The 19416-nt window shown below is 39.7% G+C and overlaps 1 protein-coding gene across 13 annotated transcripts in view; it reads left to right on the top strand.

The window, feature by feature from the left end:
* The window catches only part of PRKCQ (protein kinase C theta), a 175443-nt gene that overhangs the window by 125659 nt on the left and 30368 nt on the right, over positions 1-19416 (top strand). For all 13 annotated transcript variants that reach the window (XM_082738733.1, XM_082738726.1, XM_082738727.1 and 10 more), the window contains 2 exons: positions 13762-13853; positions 15353-15415. In XM_082738733.1, the coding sequence (XP_082594859.1) occupies positions 13762-13853; positions 15353-15415 (155 nt within the window). The remainder of the gene's footprint in view (positions 1-13761; positions 13854-15352; positions 15416-19416) is intronic.

Below are 19416 nucleotides of genomic sequence, written 5' to 3' on the forward strand. Positions count from 1 at the left end.
TGTGTGTGTCATGGTTGCAACCATTCCAGGAAAGAAGGAACCTTTCTCAGGCTGACAATGACAGGGACAGAAATGGGAATGAGCACAAGACGACATAGACAAGGCTTGACATGTGAGCAGCAGGGGCACCAGGAACAATTGCGTACAAGACAGAGCGCGAACTGTGAGATACCGTCAAAGGGCCAGAGTCTGAAGAGAAACGGGGAGGGGAGTTTGCAAGGATGGAAACTGGCAGGGTTTTAGGGAAATAAACTGAAATAAAACTGATAGTGTACCTCCTCTACCCACTTTATAAGGATTTGCATTTAGCTAGAATGTGAATGAGCTCTTAAATCCTAAGTGTTTAATAGGTTAACAGATAATAAAGGATAATAAAAGATAAGCAATAATTCTCCATGAAACTCACTTTAATTTTTTTTTCTAGAAGAGCAGTTACAAATATTTTGATTAAGTAGATGCTATCAACCAAAGTAAATAAAAATGTTTCTGGAAGTCATATTTTCAAGGAAGATTTTACATAAAACCTGCAAGCTCTACCTTCTTTTTGTATAAATTTCTACCTTTATAGGACATATAAACTCTATTAGAATTTAGAATTTTATTAGTCTCCATATTCTTCAGCCCATTATTTTATTGATATTTGTACAAATTCCATGTGAGGATGAATCTTAAGCATGTTTTTCTTCTAGTCTTATATATTAGCATCACTTTGAATGTACTGGCTAGCCTAGAGCTACTTTTTTTTTTTTTTTTTTTAATTAATGGACTGTTTTTAGAGCAGACTTGGTTTACAGAAAAACTGAGTGGAAAGTAGACCGTCTCATCCTTCCCTGGCAGTGCCCGGAGTTTCTGTGTTTAAATCTTGCTTCAGTGTGGTACATTTGTTGCAACCAAAGAGTCAATACTAATACATTATTATCATTAACTGAAGTCCATAGTTTATATCAGGGTTACTTTTTGTATTGAACATCATCTAGGTTTTGATCAATGTAGGACATATATCCACTATTACTGGATCATGCAGCATCATTTCACTGCTCTAAAAATCTTCCCTTCACTCCTGGCAACCACTGATCTCCTTACCGTCTCCATAGTTTTGCCTTTTCCAAAATGTCATATAGTTGGAATCATTCGGTGTTACAGCCTTTTCACACAGGCTTCTGCCACTTAGTAAAGTGCCTCCATGTCTTTTCATGACGTACCGGCTCAGTCACCACGGAATTATATTCCGTTGTCTGGACGGACTACCGCTTGTTTATATATTCACCTACTGGGGAACATCTTGGTTGCTTAGAGCTTCTAATTTGATCTGCTGTGCTCATTTGTTTTTCTTAGAATGATAGACTCCATAGATAAAGCATTATTAAAGCGACTTTCAATAAACAAGGCATTGGGGAAGGGGTCTAAGATGGCATCTTATGAAGATCCTGAATTCACGTCCTGCCGTGCACAGATAAAATCCACAGCTACATAGGAATCCTTTCCCTGAAGAAGAGATGAAAACTAGATGAGGTGTCACCACGAGAAAGGATACAAGGGCCATGTTGAGACCTAAAGGAGAGGCAGAGACAGTCTCACAAAACCCCACCCTTAGGGCAGCAACACGAAATAGGGATCTCACTAGAGAGCTACTTTCCCCAAAGGACCAAGAGATGGGTGTGGATCCCAGGGAGCAAGGTGCCTATGTGAGACACTCAACAAGAGCCAACACTCAACAAAGTGGTTATGGGAGGAACATAACATAATATGACACACTCACAGCTCATATTCAACAGTGAAAAGGTAAACCTTTTTACTCGGGGAAAAAGACAACAAGGTCCACTCTTACCACCTTTATTCAAGCTATTATGGGAAGTCCTAGCCACAACAAACAAAAGATGTAAAAGGCCTTCAAATTGGAGAAGTAAAACCATTTTCAGATAACATGATACTCTATATAAATAAAAAGCCCTAAAGACTCCACCAGAAAACTATCAGAATTTAGTAAAGTTATAGATACAAAATTAATATACATAAATCAGTTGCATTTCTGTGTATCAATACTGAAGTAGCAGAAAGAGAAATGAAGACAATGATGCAATTGTAAATGGAATCATTAAGAATAAAATATCTAGGAATAAATTTAACCAAGAAGGTGAAAGACCTGTTCTATGAAAAATCTAAGACCTTGATGAAAGAAACTGAAGAAGAATCAAATAGAAAGGTATTCAGTACTTATGGATTAGAAGAATTAATACTTTTGAAACATACATACTACCCAAAGCAATCTACAGATTCACTGCGATCCCTACCGAAATACCAATGGCATTTTTCATAGAACTAGAACAAAAAAATTTTTTATTTGTATAAAATCACAGAAGTCAAATGACCAAAACATTCTGGCGAAAGAACAACAAACTGGATGGTATCATGCTCCTTAAATTCAAAGTATACTACAAAGTCTTGTAATGAAACAGAATAATATTGACCCAAAAACACATACATAGACCCAATAGAACAGAATAAAAATAGAGAGTACAGCAACAAACTCATGCTTTTACAGTCCGTCTTTGACAAAGGGGGCTAGAACATACAATGGGAAAAAGAATCTCTTCATTAAATGAGGTTGGGAAAACTGGTCAGTCACGTGCAGAAGAATGAACTGGACTTTGTTATACCAGACACAAAAATAAAGTCCAAATGGATTAAGGACTTAAATTTAAGTTCAGAAACTACAAAACTCCTAAAAGAAAACATAGGCAGTAAGCTCTTGGACATTAGTCTAAGTGACATTCTTGTGTGTCCTCAGACAAGGCAATAAGCACAAAAATAAATGAGACACCATCAAACTAAAGAGCTTTTGTACAGAAAGGAAACCATAAACAAAGAAAAGGCAACGGACTGAAGGGGTTCTACTGATAGAAGATATTTACAAATGATAACAAGTAAAGGCTTAGTATCCAAAATATAAGAACAGATACGATTCAATATAGAAATAAAAAATAACCAATTGAAAAATGGGCAGAGGACCTGAATAGACATTTCTTCAATTAAGACATACAAATGGCCAACAGACCCATGAAAAGGTGTTTAAACACTACTCATCAGGGAAATGCAGATCAAAGCCACAATGAGATATCACCTGACACCTGCCTGAATGGCTATTATAAAAAGTCAAAAATAACAGCAGTTGGCGAAGATGTGGAGAAAGGGAACCACTGTGCACTGTTGGTGGGAATGTCAATGGTGCAGCCATTATGCCAAACAGTATGGTAGTTCCTCACAAATCTAAAAATAGGACTGCCCCGTGATCCAGTAATTTCACTTCTGGCTGTTGATCCAAAGAAAATGAAAACACTAATTTGAAAAGATCTATGCACTCCTATGTTAATGCAACATTATTTATAATAGCCAAGACATGGAAATAACCTAAGTGGCCATCAATGGCTACATGGATAAAGAAGATATGCGTGTGTGTGTGTGTGTGTGTGTGTGTGTGTGTGTGTGTAATGGAATACCACTCAGCTGAAAAAAAGAATAAAATGTTTACATTTACAACATGTGTGGACCTTGAGTGTATTATGCTAAGTAAAATAAGTCAGAGAAAGACAAACACCACATGATTTTACTTTTATGTGCAATCTAAAAAACAAAACAAAACAAAACCCAAACTATGGATACAGAGAATGGGTCGGTGGTTGCCAGAACTCTGGGAGGGGGTTGGGGGAGAAATAGGTGAAGGGGATTAAGAGCTACAAACTTCTAGCTATAAAATAAAATAATGGAGATGTAATATACAGCAAGAGGACTATGGTCTGTAATAGTGTATAAACTTTATAAAGTGACAGATGGTAATTATACTTATTGTGGTAACCATTTCCCAATGTATACAAATGCCGAATCACTGTATTCTACACCTGAAACTAGTATAATATTGTATGTTAATTATATCGATATATTTTTAGAAGTTTTTTAAGCATAAGAGTTGAAATTTTGGGGTCAGCAGCAGTGAAGGAAATAGACATCCAAGAGTCAGCCTAGCTGATCACAGGTCAGTGTTCTTTTCTAGATAGCATCAATCCAAAATTAGAAAAATTGAGATTTCAAGGTGCCTAAACACCAAATCCGACTCACAACTCATTTTGTTACATAAGTATCCTTTTCATGACTTAAGCTTTAGCCACAAGCAACAGAGGCGGAGCCCTCTAGCTTGCTCTCTCTCTAGCACTCTCTGTATGTATGTATGTATAGAAATATACAATATATTTAATGCAATTGTTGATAAACTGATTTTTCACACTTAAATATTTTTTAAGAATTTATTTATTTGACAGAGATCACAAGTAGGCAGAGAGGCAGGCAGAGAGAGAGGAAGGGAAGCAAGCTCTTTGCTGAGCAGAGAGCCCGATGCAGGGCTCCATCCCAGGACCCTGAGATCATGACCTGAGCCGAAAGCAGAGGCTTAACCCACTGAGCCACTGAGGCACCCCTAACACTTAAATTTTTATACATATGGTATTGGCATCCACTTGTACCCTTGCTCTGGACCTTGCAAATGTTGGGGCCATCCTTGCTCTGAGTAGAATACAGATTAATGTTTTTATTCCCTAGGTGATAGATAATGACAATATACATACCATGTGATGAGTTCTTATACTATTCCAAGCACAGAGCTTTAGGTGTATTATTTCCTTTTAGTCTGGACAAGCTCTTCTTTGTTCTCCAGGATACACCTCCCAGCTCCTTCCATGGGCTCTATCAGGGTATATCCCAAAGAGTTTAATTCCATTCTTCAATCTCCATCCTGTTACACTATGATCTTGCATATTACAGCATTTACTAAGGACTTAACATGTGATACTCTGAAGGAAGTACTGGTATACTTTGTAATAAATATTCCAGTTGTGTTTCTTCAGACATTGCAAGTCCTCTCTTGTATACAGTTTATGACATTAGCTTATTAGCCTTGGAAGGAAAAAAAGCTAGGAAAAAGGACTACGATGGTTCTTTTCCTCCTGGAAATGAAGTCTATATTCCTGACCTCATTTGCAGGGTATTTGCAAAGTTCTCCATTTATTTTCAAAGTTATTACTGGTTTGATAATATTATTAATGTCTTTAATGCTATAAGTCTACATTCATCTAAGAACATTTGGCAACTGTTCTCATTTACCTAGTATTTGGCTATATTGAATAGTGGTCATCTCTAAATAATTTCTCGTGTTCTTCATTTCCATTCTCTTAATAAAAAGAATTGTGGTCATTCTTAAGGCCATATAGAAGACACATTATATTAGCATAACTTTTGGAATCCCTCCTTCACTAATTCTAGAATTTTCATGCACAAAATGTCAATGTTTAAAGCATAAGATAATATTTTAAAAGGATGTGTTTTGAAAGCCCTCGGATTCTTAACTTTGCTAAATGACATCTGGGTCTGCGAACAGCCCCATGGGAATTGCACAACTGGTTTTATGAAATCTGTCACCTTAATCTTGTATGCAATCAACTTTCTTTCATATGGTGACTACAGATTTCTATTTAAACAATGCTTCCTTTTTTAGGTCTTTTCAGTTTTGAGTCTTTTGAAAGAATGAGTCTATTGATATTATTCTGATTAGAAAGGACTTTAAAAGTATCTAATCAGAAGACAGGACTGCCCTGTGGGTGGCCACACTTTTTTCAGAATGTTTAAGCCTTCCAGTTTCAATTTAGGTGACCTCCAAAAAAAAAAGCATCTTGCTTGACATCAAACACTTAATCTAAAGTCCATGCCAGCCCTACAAATAGCAATACTCATTTTATCAGTGAACCAGACTTATTCCAGACCTCTCTGAAATTGATACACAGGCTAGAGTACAAGGCTCTAGCCATTCCTTGTACTTTTGGAGATTCATTCTTCAGTAGCTTAAATCCGAACAGGATTAGCAAGCTCCCTGGACAAATGTTGAGAATATATACCATATAAATATAAGATGATAGAAAAAAAAATCCCCCACTTAGAATTTCTTAATTTTTTATTTTTTATAAACATATATTTTTATCCCCAGGGGTACAGGTCTGTGAATCACCAGGTTTACACACTTCACAGCACTCACCAAAGCACATACCCTCCCCAATGTCCATAATCCCACCCCCTTCTCCCAAACCCCCTCCCCCCAGCAACCCTCAGTTTGTTTTGTGAGATTAAGAGTCACTTATGGTTTGTCTCCCTCCCAATCCCATCTTGTTTCATTGATTCTTCTCGTACCCACTTAAGCCCCCATGTTGCATCACAACTTCCTCATATCAGGGAGATCATATGATAGTTGTCTTTCTCTGCTTGACTTATTTTGCTAAGCATGATACGCTCTAGTTCCATCCATGTTGTCGCAAATGGCAAGATTTCATTTCTTTTGATGGCTGCATAGTATTCCATTGTGTATATATACCACATCTTCTTGATCCATTCATCTGTTGATGGACATCTAGGTTCTTTCCATAGTTTGGCTATTGTGGACATTGCTGCTATAAACATTCGGGTGCACGTGCCCCTTTGGATCACTACGTTTGTATCTTTAGGGTAAATACCCAATAGTGCAATTGCTGGGTCATAGGGCAGTTCTATTTTCAAATCCACTTAGAATTTCTAAGTCTCATTAATATTTTCCCTAATTTAAAATTTTACAAAATTAGAAAATTCAGAAAAATATAAAATGTTTCCTAATTATAAAAATTATAAAATTTTCCCTAATTATAAAATGATAATATATAAAAATACATTAAAAATTGGAAAATACATAAAAGTACTATAAAAAGGAGAGAGTCGTTCCAAGTTAGATCACTCAGAGGCACTCAGAAATAGGATTTTTGATATTTTTATCTTCTTTTTACATCCTTTTTAGTAATCAGTGACCAAATAGTTTAAATCCAGTATTAATAATTTAGTGACAAATCTTCAGCACACTAGGTCATTTCATATCAAAACCATATATTGCTTAAAACTATCCTTTTATTTTAGAACTCGGTCTTTAAGAGGTCGTTTTGTGTTTGTGAATTTATGTCTCAACATGCCTATGCACATGTATCATACATATATACTAGCTACCATTGTGAGTGTACTAACAGCGGACTTTCATAGCACTCCCTGTGTGCAGGGCCGTGTAGTAGCCCCCTTACCTGTTTTGGCTCATTTACTCTTCATAGCAACCCCCATGAAGTAGATACTAGATACTGGTCTTTTTTTTTTTTTTTTAAGGTTTTGTTTTTTGGTTTTTTTTTATTTATTTATTTGACAGACAGAAATCACAAGTAGGCAGAGAGGCAGGCAGAGAGAGAGGAGGAAGCAAGCTCCCCTATGAGCAGAGAGCCCGATGTGGGGCTCAATCCCAGGACCCTGAGATCATGACCTGAGCTGAAGGCAGAGGCTTTAACCCACTGAGCCACCCAGGCGCCCCAGTAGATACTGTTCTTATCCCCATTTTACAGATAAAGAAATTGAGGTGATCTTTAAGGGATAGGCAACACATCAAAAGTCAAACACCCGTTAAGCAGGGAGCCAGGATTTAAACTCGGGCAGTTCAAGTGGTGAGGTACATAGGCCTAACTGCTCTAGGGCTTCTCATTAGAGATCTAATCCTATCAGGGGAAACAATTTTAAAATTCATGAAATGGAGTTCTGTTTGTACTTTGTCATGAAAGGAAATAATTTGTTAGTTAATGCAAAAAGACCCTGTGGGACAATTAAGCCAGTAAATACCAACTGAGCCTGAATTCCCATTGCAAGATACAGACCTCTAGAAATTCAGGCACATTATTTCTGAAATGTACTAATAGGTCTATTAAAGGCAGTGAATTTTACTAATTAGACTTTCCAGCCCTAATGAAGGAGTTTGCTGGTCTGTAGAAAGGGATTTCTCTCCCCCTCCCACACACACACTCCCTAGTTAGATATAACGTGCACACATATGATTATCTATTGGGTTTGAGGATGTGTCCTTAATGAAAAAGGAAATAAGCCTGTTGTTGTAGGATGTTGGAATACATAGCTCAGTATTGAAGAAAGCAATAGATATAATACTCCAGATTCCCTTCCAAACTACATGCATAACTAGGAAGTTGAGTGTTGGGGTGACCAAACTGATAAGATGTGAGTAAGTATACAGGTGAGCCCACCACCCAGTGTGCCCCACACTTGTGCCAACCGGAAGCAAGCTCCACCCCCACTTGGGGTGCTCCTTCCGAGGACACAGCTCAGGTAGCTCTGCCCCCAGCTCTGTATTCTTCCAGACAGGAAACCCCTCCCATTTCTGCATGACCACAGAGCTGGGGAGGTCAGAAAGGCAACTTTCCCAGGTTGTAATTCTCAACTAAACCCTTCTTCTGGGGGGACAATAAGTGGAAGCAAAAACTTCTGAGGTCGTTCACACTCTGAAGGGGACCGTATGTCCACTTATGAGTTAAGACTCATCGAGGGCGTAAAATGATGGGAGGCACGAAGGTAGAGGTTCAAAGGCAATGTCTTTTTTTTTTTTTTTAAAGATTTTATTTATTTGACAGACAGAGATCACATGTAGGCAGAGAGGCAGACAGAGAGAGAGGAGGAAGCAGGCTCCCCTCACAGCAGAGAGCCCTATGCGGGGCTCGATCCCAGGACGCTGGGATCGTGACCTGAGCCGAAGGCAGAGGCTTTAACCCACTGAGCCACCCAGGTGCCCCAAGGCAATGTCTTAAATTCAGACCAGAATCATCTAAATATAAAGATATTTAGATAGTAGAGCCTCCCTACAGCAATTTCATATTTTGTAACAACATAGGAGAGCCAACTTTAGTGTTCCATCAGCCACACAATGAAAGATATTTGTAGGAACTGGAAAGCCCAGTACTTTGTACACAAAGACAAAGAATTCTTTGCAAAATGCTAGGTTATTTTGAATTTTTGAAAGTACTTGATATATATTATTTAAGTGATCTTATAAGAATATAATGAATACCATTTTTTAAATCACCAAAAGTAAAAACATCAATAAATGTTCAGTTGTCAGAAAATCACAGTAAAACAATACATAACTGTCACTCTCGTTTTTATAGTCTGGCATACAGAACAGCATGTATGCCATAGGTATATTTATAGACTGAGCATTGGTAAAGGTTATTGAATGGTATGTCAAATACTTTCTTGTTAGCTAGAGGTTCTTCAGGACTATTTAAGGCAGCTCTTCTTCTAGTGGCTACAATGTCATTGTACTGTCAAACCCCAGCTAAACTTACTTTACTGAGAGGATGGGAATATGCTCAGTGTTTTTATTGTTTCACTAATAAAATCAGTGGATGAAGGAAGGACACTTGGAGAACTCACTCTAAAGACCAGGAAGGCTTACTGAATACTCTTTTTACGAATCAGTCCGTTTGAGTTCATACCAACAGAGCTCACAAGACCCTCAGCTTGTTTCCTCCTGCAGGGAACGCAAGGCAAGTTTTCTTTTATAAATTTCTCATTTCCAAGGAGTCCTTGACAGAATGTTGTGTTTTTGCCACCTACATACACAAGAAAAAATTCACTGATTAAACTGGGGACAATAACCCTATAGGTTGTCAGACTCGACTCCATTGTTTCTATTCTTTTCCAAAGTCACAGACATTCTTCTTTAAGCAAGCCTGCTTGAGTTCTAAGACACTAAAATACATGATTCAGAAACAGAATAGAACAATCAACAAGTTATTCTCTTGCCACTCAATGTCTGCTCAAAACAGTGTTAAGGTACATCCTATTCTAACCCATGGGACACAGAGGTATCTGCCCCCAACCAATAGCCATGTTCTAGGAGCATAACCAGGAGACTACTTAAATGAGAAGAAGTCATCTAACCACTATTATAGAGCCTTCTTTGGGGTGTCATGGTGGGCCATAACGCTTACCTCCTTTGAGGAGAGTTCCAAGAGAAGGCTCACCTCTATTCTTTATTTCGTATATGCATTGTTTCCAGACAAGGACTTCTCACAAGAATTTTGCAAGCTTCCCATCCTCTCAAATGCATTTTGCCATCAGGGAGGAACTCCATGGATCTTATGTACTCAGTAGTTTAAGTCATCTTTATCCCCAAAGGGAAAAAAAATTAAATGTATGGTGAAAATCAGGGGGTGCTGAGGCCACTAAAGCAGAGTTTAGTTGATAACCGTCATTTCTCAGAGGTTGAAAGACTGAGGCCTGGGATGGCATGACTTCCGGGTCACAGACGGTCAGTGATGGCACAGACACAAGAATTTCAACTCCATGGTTGCTGTGCCAGGAGCTGCTGACAGAGTCTGAGACCAGGGCAGATTGGAGCACCCCATCCCCCAACACCCTCACAATGTCAAGTCTCCCTCCGCAAAAGAATCACGTGCTTCAGTTAACATGTATTACTCAGAATTAAGAGAGTTCCACACTGTTGTGTGTGGTTCACAAGCCCACATCCTTCAGTAGTCTGCTTTGCATTTTTCTCTCAGCTTGTGACCAGAACAGATAGGACACCATGGGAGGAGATCTAGACTCCTGCTTTCCTCTTTGTTTCGAGAGCCCCAGGACCATGCAGGTCCTTTTTCTGAGAAGTATCTGCTACTGTTTGGTTTTGGACATTGTGTTAATTCTTCCTGTAAGACATAATGAAAACTAAGAAAGGCGGAATTGCTTATATAGGTGTCCACCATTTCTTGAAGAGACCGTCTTTGCTCCGTTGTATTGCTTTTGCTTCTTTTTCAAAGGTCAGTTGACTATATTTGTGAGGTCTATTTCTGGATTCTGTTCTGTTCCATTCATATACTCGTCTATTCTTTTCCCAATACCACACTGTCTTGATTCCTGTGACTTTATGGTAAGTCTTGAAGAAGAGTAGTGTCAGTCCTTCAACGTTGTTCTTCTCCTTCATAAAATTTTTTTGTCCATTTGGGGTCTTTTGACTGTCTGTGTAAACTTTAGAATCAGTTTTTAGGTATTCACAGAATACCTCACTGGGATTTTGACTGGTATTTCACTAAATCTATAGGTCAAGTTTGAAAGAACAGACATCTTGATAATCTTGTATTCCTATTTATGAACATGGAATCTCTCTCCATTTAGTTAGTTCTTCTGATCTGCTGGGATTTTTTTAACTGGCTTTTCAAATTGTTTCCTATAACAACAGCTACCAACTATCAAGTGCATGGTGAGTGCTAACCCTGAACCAGCTCTCCACATATATCAACTCATGTAATACTCATGACAACCCTATGAAGTGGGATTATTCCTCCATTTTGCAAATAAGTAAAGAAGATGAGGTTTAAGAGAGGTTAACTTCTCCAAGGTCACAAATAAAGGAACCATGAACTCAGCTCTCAGTAAGGACAAAGCTTCTGGTCTTGACCATTACCCTGAGTCTTGTCCTTCTGGGTTTAGTTCTGTCTGAGCCAATGTGGAGTCTTTTCAGTGGGCAGATTTGTCTTTTTGAGAGTGATCCCACAGAGTTCCAGGTTAGTGGCAGGTCACCTTCAGCTCTGAGCACTCTTTTTTCAGCCATTTATGGAAGTCTGAGTCTGTTTTATTTGTATTTACTTTTTATGACTGGAACTTGGGACTCAATTTTTAAAAGATCTATCTAGCCTTCAAATGTGATCCTTGAAACCCAAACCCTAGGACTGTGTGTTGTATATGTATTATATGTATTGATTCTCATTTCATCACAGAGTCATCTCATTGGGCCCAGAGTGGACCCAAAAGTTCCCTGGTTGAGTAGCTCCAAGACTTCCAAACAGTTTCTAGAACACTCTAGATAAGAGTAGCACCGTCTAGCAGGATGACTGGTTTCTCCCATCCTGCCCACCTAAAAGCTGGACCTCCAGGCATGGACTGCCCTAAACCCCTATAAGCAGCCCAACTGGTAGTTGCCCAAACTAAGCACTTCAACTGAAGCAAAATACCATCATAAATAACCAAAGAGGATTGACTGGCTTTTTTTTCAGTGTCCCTGGCTTAACCTAAAGATGAGAATTAGAAGAGATTGGTTTAAAAAGATTTATTGTAGAGACAAAATCTTTTAATAGGATAAGTATGGTATCCAAGATGCTCTAAATCTCCATTACCATTTAATTAATAACCACTATGGTAGTGTGGTCTTCTTGGAATGCCCAAGGGAGTAAACAATGACCATGCCTTGGGATATCTTAGACTCTTTCACCACAGATTCAGCCCCCAGTCCTTCACAGCTAGGTGCAGAGCTGATGTAAGCCCAAGAACTGATGGGACTACTATGCCATGGTTGTATAGAAGTTAAGGTTGGCCTCTTGCCTATAATCTTAGCTGACAATATATAAATTCCAAATTTTCAACTTTTATAGGAATTTGCAAGCTCCCTAACTCTTGAGGATCCTTTTGTCTGAGCACTGTTATAAATGACCTTACTTTAAGCTTTTGTATCTTTCCTTCTCCTGAGCATTGAGGCAATTCTACCACTGTGTATGTACAGGCCTTCATAGTTTTATGTTAAAGAGTAGTTAGAAGTCCATACAGTACTTAAAAAGAATAAGAGATAAAGGAAAGATGTGCTGCTGATAAAGCATATGTGTGAAGATTGGACAAATGATTAATCTCAAGTTTCGTGTGAAATTACAATGTTAAGTTAGGACTTCTATCCACAGAGTATTTCAGCCTATCCATAATGGCAAGGGAACCACTTGAAGATATATGGAACCAGTAAACTAGATCGGGGTCCACTTTAGAAAAAGCTGGACAACACCTAAACTATTGAGATAGTAGCCCCAGTATTTAGTTTCCCAGTAGAAATGTCAGGCTGTACGTCACTGTCAGACCAGAATACCATCACCTCATATGCCCCAGGGTCTTGGTTAGTCTCACATCAAAACTCAAAGGTTAATTCTGTTAAAAAATCACCCACGTGAGACTTTCAGGAGCAAATTCATGCACAGACATGTTAAATGTCTTCACACTTCAAGGATGACTAATTCTGTGGTTCATGAGGACACTCAGAATCGAGATGCTCAAAATGCCATAAAAGTACTTATTGGAGAAGTATGGTCTCACACAGTAGGGGGAACTCAGGCTCATTGCAATTGTAGTCACGTCTGATACTCTAACCACAACCTGAAGACCCCTCAGCCTTGCTTTGGATGGCCACCATTCAAAGGGACCAGCCCTAGTACCATGCATGGTGTCTTCTGTTAGGAACAGCGAGCTGGCTCATTAGCTGTGACTCACAAGAGAAATCAGGACTGGAAAGAAGTAAGACGATACTTAATCATAAGGTTCCTGAAGGCAGGACTGTGTTTCATCTCTCATGGCTGAGGCAGGAACACACGTCCCCCACTCTTGCCACAGTGCCATACCTGTACAATATGTTCAGAACTACCAGTTGAGTGTTGAATGCATACTTCCAAGCCCTGAACCTGGAATTGGAGCCCCAAACTGTATTCTTTTTACCATCCTACACACCATCAATTTCAGTACTTCTGCAGTCTAAGTGCCCAACACCATCCCACTGCCGGGTGGTGAAGTCCAGTGGGACCCTTCTTCAGGCTGTGACCCACCTGCTGAGTCATAGTAGCAAGTATCCCAGCAAATGTTGCACATACATGTATGCCTCCCATATGCCCCAAGCTTCTTGGTGTTCAGAAATGCTATAGGTCAGCTAAGTTACTGGGACCGTCTTTTTAGATGTGATCAAGACAGAATTAGTTTCCCTGAAATAATCTAAATCCATTTAAAAAGTAGTCCTTGTTTTCTTATTTTTTTTTAAAAAAAGCTGAAATTTGGAATGGTTTTGTTTTTCTCTAGGAAAACCTCTTCTTTGTGATGGAGTATCTCAATGGAGGGGACTTAATGTACCACATCCAAAGCTGCCACAAGTTTGATCTTTCCAGAGCAACGTAAGAGCCTTCTGAAGGGTTTGGGGTTTTTCCACTGTTCTTGTCAGGTACCAGGTACTTACTTTACCCACAGAATATTCCTCCCATGTGGCATTTTTCCTGTTACCTCACTCAGCACGCCACTGTCCCGGGTCAGGGCACCTGCCCGGGGACATATCAGACAAGGTAACATTCCCAGTTTGTGAAGCTTAAACAGGAGTCCGTTTTGTTTCATTTCTTTGTGTTTTGAAACCAACAACTTGGTTTCTTAAGAAGCTACCCCAATATGTCATGCTTCTAGATAATCTAAACACAGAAGCAAATATTTGCCCTTGAATAGAAGTAGTCAGATGAAACACAGATCTTTAAAAGGTGGTCATGGGGATGAACCTTTAACTAAAGGTTTTAACTAAGGCTTTAACTAATGGGGAGCTCTATGTGAAGGCTAAATCATCTGGCTCCAGGGACATGAGTATTATGAAACCAGAAGAGGCATTTATTCCTTGAGAATATATCTTCACCTTTTCTGGCATCAAGTGAAAATGGGCAGACTGCATTTACCAGGTGGTAACGCAGCTGAGTCCCACAGAAACCCCCGGTACTCCTCCTCCCGTGGGCCCTGTTTCCTCAATAATAAAACCACTGTGACATTCAGAAAAAGAGAAAACTGTGCCATGAGGCTCACTTAAAAATATGGGTACAACTAGCTTTCTTTGCCTGGTGCTCTGTAATCTTTCACTCACCCCTAATGTGCACTTGAGTGGTTTAGGCTGAGATGGGCTGAAAAATGGACTGGTCCCACCAGCTCCTACAGAAACCCGTGGGTGAAATGACTTTTTGTCAAAGCCATTGCCTAGCATACCACTAAGCTCATCACCTCCAGGAACCATCAGCAAAGTGCCCAGAGATAATTTTATGGGATTTCTGTGAAGCAGAAAAATCATCAAGCAGTTTCATGCTAAAGGATTCTCAGCGTGCCTTTCTCATACCTCTGGAAGGCATGAAAGCCGTCAGAGACATGCTGTCTGCCGTGCTCTGAATGCCTTCCAGGTGCCAGTCATCACTGGAGATGGGGAACAGCATCTCACTCCCATCTTCCAATATCCTTCCTTTACCTCTCGGGCTACATTTCTTGCCCATAAACAACTCAGATCTATGTGGAATGATCCTGCATGTAGGTCTAAGGGCACTAAGCAGAGTTTAAAATAAAAGGGAAAATTATTTTCTTGTACTACTTACACTATTCTGTTTAGTGTCCATGGGTGTTTTATTAGAAAAAAATAAAAACAGTTGGAAAATCATAGCTTCAAGTATAAGAATAAGCACTAGGTGCAGATAAGACTAAATTCTGGCGTTATTTCATCCTCTCAGGGCTGGGGGTGCACATACAGAATGGATGACATCTCTCTTTTTTTAGGACTGAACAAAATTATAGACAGAAGTTGTGTGTACACACAAAAGGGGATTTTCTTTCGTTCCATTAATGCATCCATATTCCACTTTGATTTTCCTTCCCCCAGGTTCTATGCTGCTGAAATCATTCTCGGTCTGCAGTTCCTTCATTCCAAAGGAATTGTGTACAGGTAAAGTTTACTCTTTGGAAACACATGCTGAGAGATCTGGATTTCCCGGTCCAGTTAATTGAATCACGGTAGTGAGGGGGAAAGGGCCAGGGTGGTTTTGTGGCAGGAAGTTCTATGCCCATGGTGAGAAAAATCAACCCAGGAACCCCCGTCTCCAAAGCAGTAAGGTTCTGACCTCATTTTGTTCTTTGTTCTGATAGTTACAGTTATCGCCCCTCACGTGTCCACTTTTCTCATCCCCTTCCATTGCCCTGATTTCTGTTTGGCATCTTACTACGGCTTTCTCTCTGCCTCCTTCGCATCTCTTGGTTTTGCATGGGTCGGCTAGAAAGGTTTATGGAATGTTCTCCTCTTGGGTAGGAAAGGAGGGGAAGGCTTCCTTGAACATTCAAATGCACCTGTGGGAACGTATCTGCCTACACCTGAAAGAAGTGGATAGAAGCCGCACATGTAGCCTCCTTCATGAATGCGTGTCTGTCCAAAATGTCTCTATCATACACCATCTTTTCACATCCTTCTTCGAGGAAAGCTGTGCTTTAATCTCCTTAACCTCTTTTCGCCAAATACAGTTTGACACTTATTTAACATAGAAACCCTCAAAGGTGTAGTTTTCTGGTTTCTGACACACTGCAGGCTAAGGGAAAAAATAAGACTTAAAAAAAAAGAAAAAGCTAGACAGGAGGCTGGCTGAGCTGCTGGAGGCTGGCCCAGCAAGCACAGTGAGAGGGACGTGTTGAATCTGACATAAAAGGAAGATGTGAGACAACTAAAAGGCCCTGGGAGAGTGGGATTGTGTGCTCTCCTGTAGCAGGTGTTCCTAGCACTGACCTGGAATCATCAGTAAGGTTCAGTGGAAAGAGGAGTTCCACGACGACAGCTTAGGAAAAGCCTAAACTCACCTCCTCCCATAGACACACAAATCTACTCCAACATACGGAGGAATAATTCCACCTGAAGAACTTAGGGCCAACTAGACAGCTTCTCCTCAGCAAAGCATAGAGGCACAGTAATGAGGGGAGCCCAACACTACCAACTTTAGAGGGAGGTATGGCGCTGAGGAGGGCCATGCAGACTTGCCCACCTGGAGGAAGAGTGGTTTAAAGTGCAACTAGGCTCCAAGTGAAGGAGACCCATTTACTAATCCTACTAATGTCCACCGAACAGTGTGGGGAACTGCTGAAACTCTCCCTGAAATCAGAGGTGCTGGCAAGAACCACTGTTTAAGCTCCCCTTGTACTTGGATAGTGCAGAGAGGAGCAGAGTCCAGGCCCTCTGGTCAAGCTGCTGCTTCTGGGAGCCCCGGGGTGCCAGCCTATACCAGCTCCATCCATCCTTCTAAGGCAACTCCACTCCTGCCTGCTGCACCTCCAGCCATCTCACTAGGGCTGCTCCAGTATATACATATTAGGACACTTCTGGCCAGCACCCACTATGGCTCCAGCCATCTAGCCCTGGCAACACAAATGCACAGCACTCTAGGACACCCCTAACCCATGCCCACCCCAACTCCAGCCATCCACCAGGGCAAACTGATATAAGTTGCCCTAGGATATACCAGCCTATGTTCACTTCAGCTCCAGCCACCCTGTCAGGGAAGCCATAGTGCAGAATGCCCCAAGACCCTTTAGCCTATACTTGCATCAGCTCCAACCATCCCTCCAAGAAGCCCACTGCACAGAGCACCCCAGGCATACACAGTCTATACAGAGGACATTCCTACACAAAGTCATTCCTTCAAGACTAGGGAAAGTAACTTTATCCCCTAATTCATAGAAATAAACAGAAAAAGTCAGAGTGAGAAGAGTATGTTCCAAGCTAAAGAACAAGACAAAACTTCAGAAAAAGAACTACATAAAATAGAGATAGCAATCTAACTGACAAAGAGTTCAAAGTAATGGTCATAAAGATGCCCAACAGACTTGAGAGAAAAGTAGATGAACTCAGTGAAAATTCTACAGACAGAAAATACAAAAAAAGAGCCAATCAAAGAATGCAGTAGCAGAAATGAAAATTACACTAGAGTAAATCAATACTAGATTAAAGGATATAGAATAACAGATCAGCATGTGGAAAATGGGGTATAGAAAGCCTGGAAGCTGAACAGCAAAAGGAAAAGAGAACTTTAAAAATTAGCATGGGTGTCGCTGGGTAGCTCAGTCAATTAAGCATCCAACCCTTGGTTTCAACTCAGGTCATTATCTTATGGGTCATGAGATCAAGCCCCGTGTTGGGCTCTGTGCTCAGCAGGTAGTCTTCTTGAAGATTCTCTCACTCTGCTCCTCCCCCTACTCACTCTTTCTAAAATAAATAAATCTTTTTTAAAAAATTAGTATACTTGATGTTATCACAGAGGTCCCTTAACCTATGCTAACGCTTGTATTAGAAGAGAAGAGAAAAAAGGGTGGAAAATTTATTTGAAGACATAATAGCTGAAAACTTCCCTAACCTATGGAAAGAAAGAGACATCCAGGCTCAGGGGGCAGAGTCCAAAACAAGATGAACTCAAGAGGTCCACACCGAGACACAAAATAATTAAAATATAAGAAATTAAAGATAAGGAGAGTCTTAAAAGAGGCAAGAGAAAAACAACTAGTTATGTTGAAGTGAAACTCCATAAGGCAGATACTCTGAAGGCAAGAAGGCATGATATATTCAAAGTGCGGAAAGGAAGAATACTGTAACCAAGAATACTCTACCCAGCAAGGTTATCATTCAGAACTGAAGACGACAAAGAATTTTCCTGGCAAAGGTTAAAAGATTTCATCACCACCAAACCAGCCTTACAAGAAACTTAAAAGGACTACTTCAAGCAGAAAAGAAGGGCCTTGAAGAAAATGATGAAAGGAAAAAAAAAAATCACTGGTAAAAGTAAATAGAAAACCACTTGTAAACCTAGTATGAAGGTTAAAATGTAAAATCAATTATATGTACAAAAATTCTTGGATTCCTTACATAAAAGTATACATAAAATAAAATACCAGAGTGCCTGGGTGGCTCAGTTGGTTAAGCAGCTGCCTCCCGCACAGGTCGTGATCCCGGAGTCCCAGGATTGAGTCCCACCACCAGGGACTCTAACCCTACCCCCAACTCATGTTCTCATGCTCTCCAAAATAAGTAAATAAAATCTTTTTTAAAAAATAGAACATTAAAAATATATAACATAGAGAAGGAGGACTAAGAATGTAGTCTGAACTTAAGTGACCATTAAGCTAGTATAGACTGCTGTGTACTCTGGATGCATTTATACATCTACAATAGATAACAAAAAATACAGAGAAAGGAACCCAAGCATAACACTAAAGGAAGTCACCAGTCATAAGGGAAGAGAGCAAGAGAACAGAGAACTATAAAACGACCAGAAAACAATTAACAAAGTAGTGATAAGTCCAAAGTTCTCAATAATCACTTTATATGTAAAAAGACTAATGCTCTCATCCAAGGACACAGATGACTGAGTAGATTAAAGAACAAGACCCAATTATATGCTGCCTACAAGAGACTTTAGATATCAAGACACAGAGAAAGTAAAGGTGTGGAAAAACATAATCCACGCAAATGGAAGAAAAAAACTATAGTGATATTGTATCAGACAGAATCAGGTTTAAACTGAAGGTTGTAACAAGAGACAGAGGCAAGCATTACATAATTATAAAGGAACTGATCCAACAGAAGGACATAAAAATTATGAATATATATCAACACAGGAGTGTCTAACATAGGAAGCAAATATTGACAGACATAAAGGGAGAAATTAACTACAATGCAATAATAAGGGATTTTAACACCCTGCCTACATCAATAGACAGAACATCCAGGCAGAAAATCAATATGGAAACAGTGGTTTTAAATACATTAGACTACATGAACTGAACAGATATACACAGAACATTCTATCTGAAAACAGTAGAATAAACATTCTTTTCAAGTGCACGTAGGACATTTTCCAGGATAGATCATGGGTTAGCCCACAAAACAAGGCTCAATAAATTCAAGAATAGTGA

This window comes from Mustela nivalis (assembly GCF_964662115.1).
Source record: "Mustela nivalis genome assembly, chromosome: 7".
Taxonomy (NCBI): Eukaryota; Metazoa; Chordata; class Mammalia; order Carnivora; family Mustelidae; genus Mustela; species Mustela nivalis.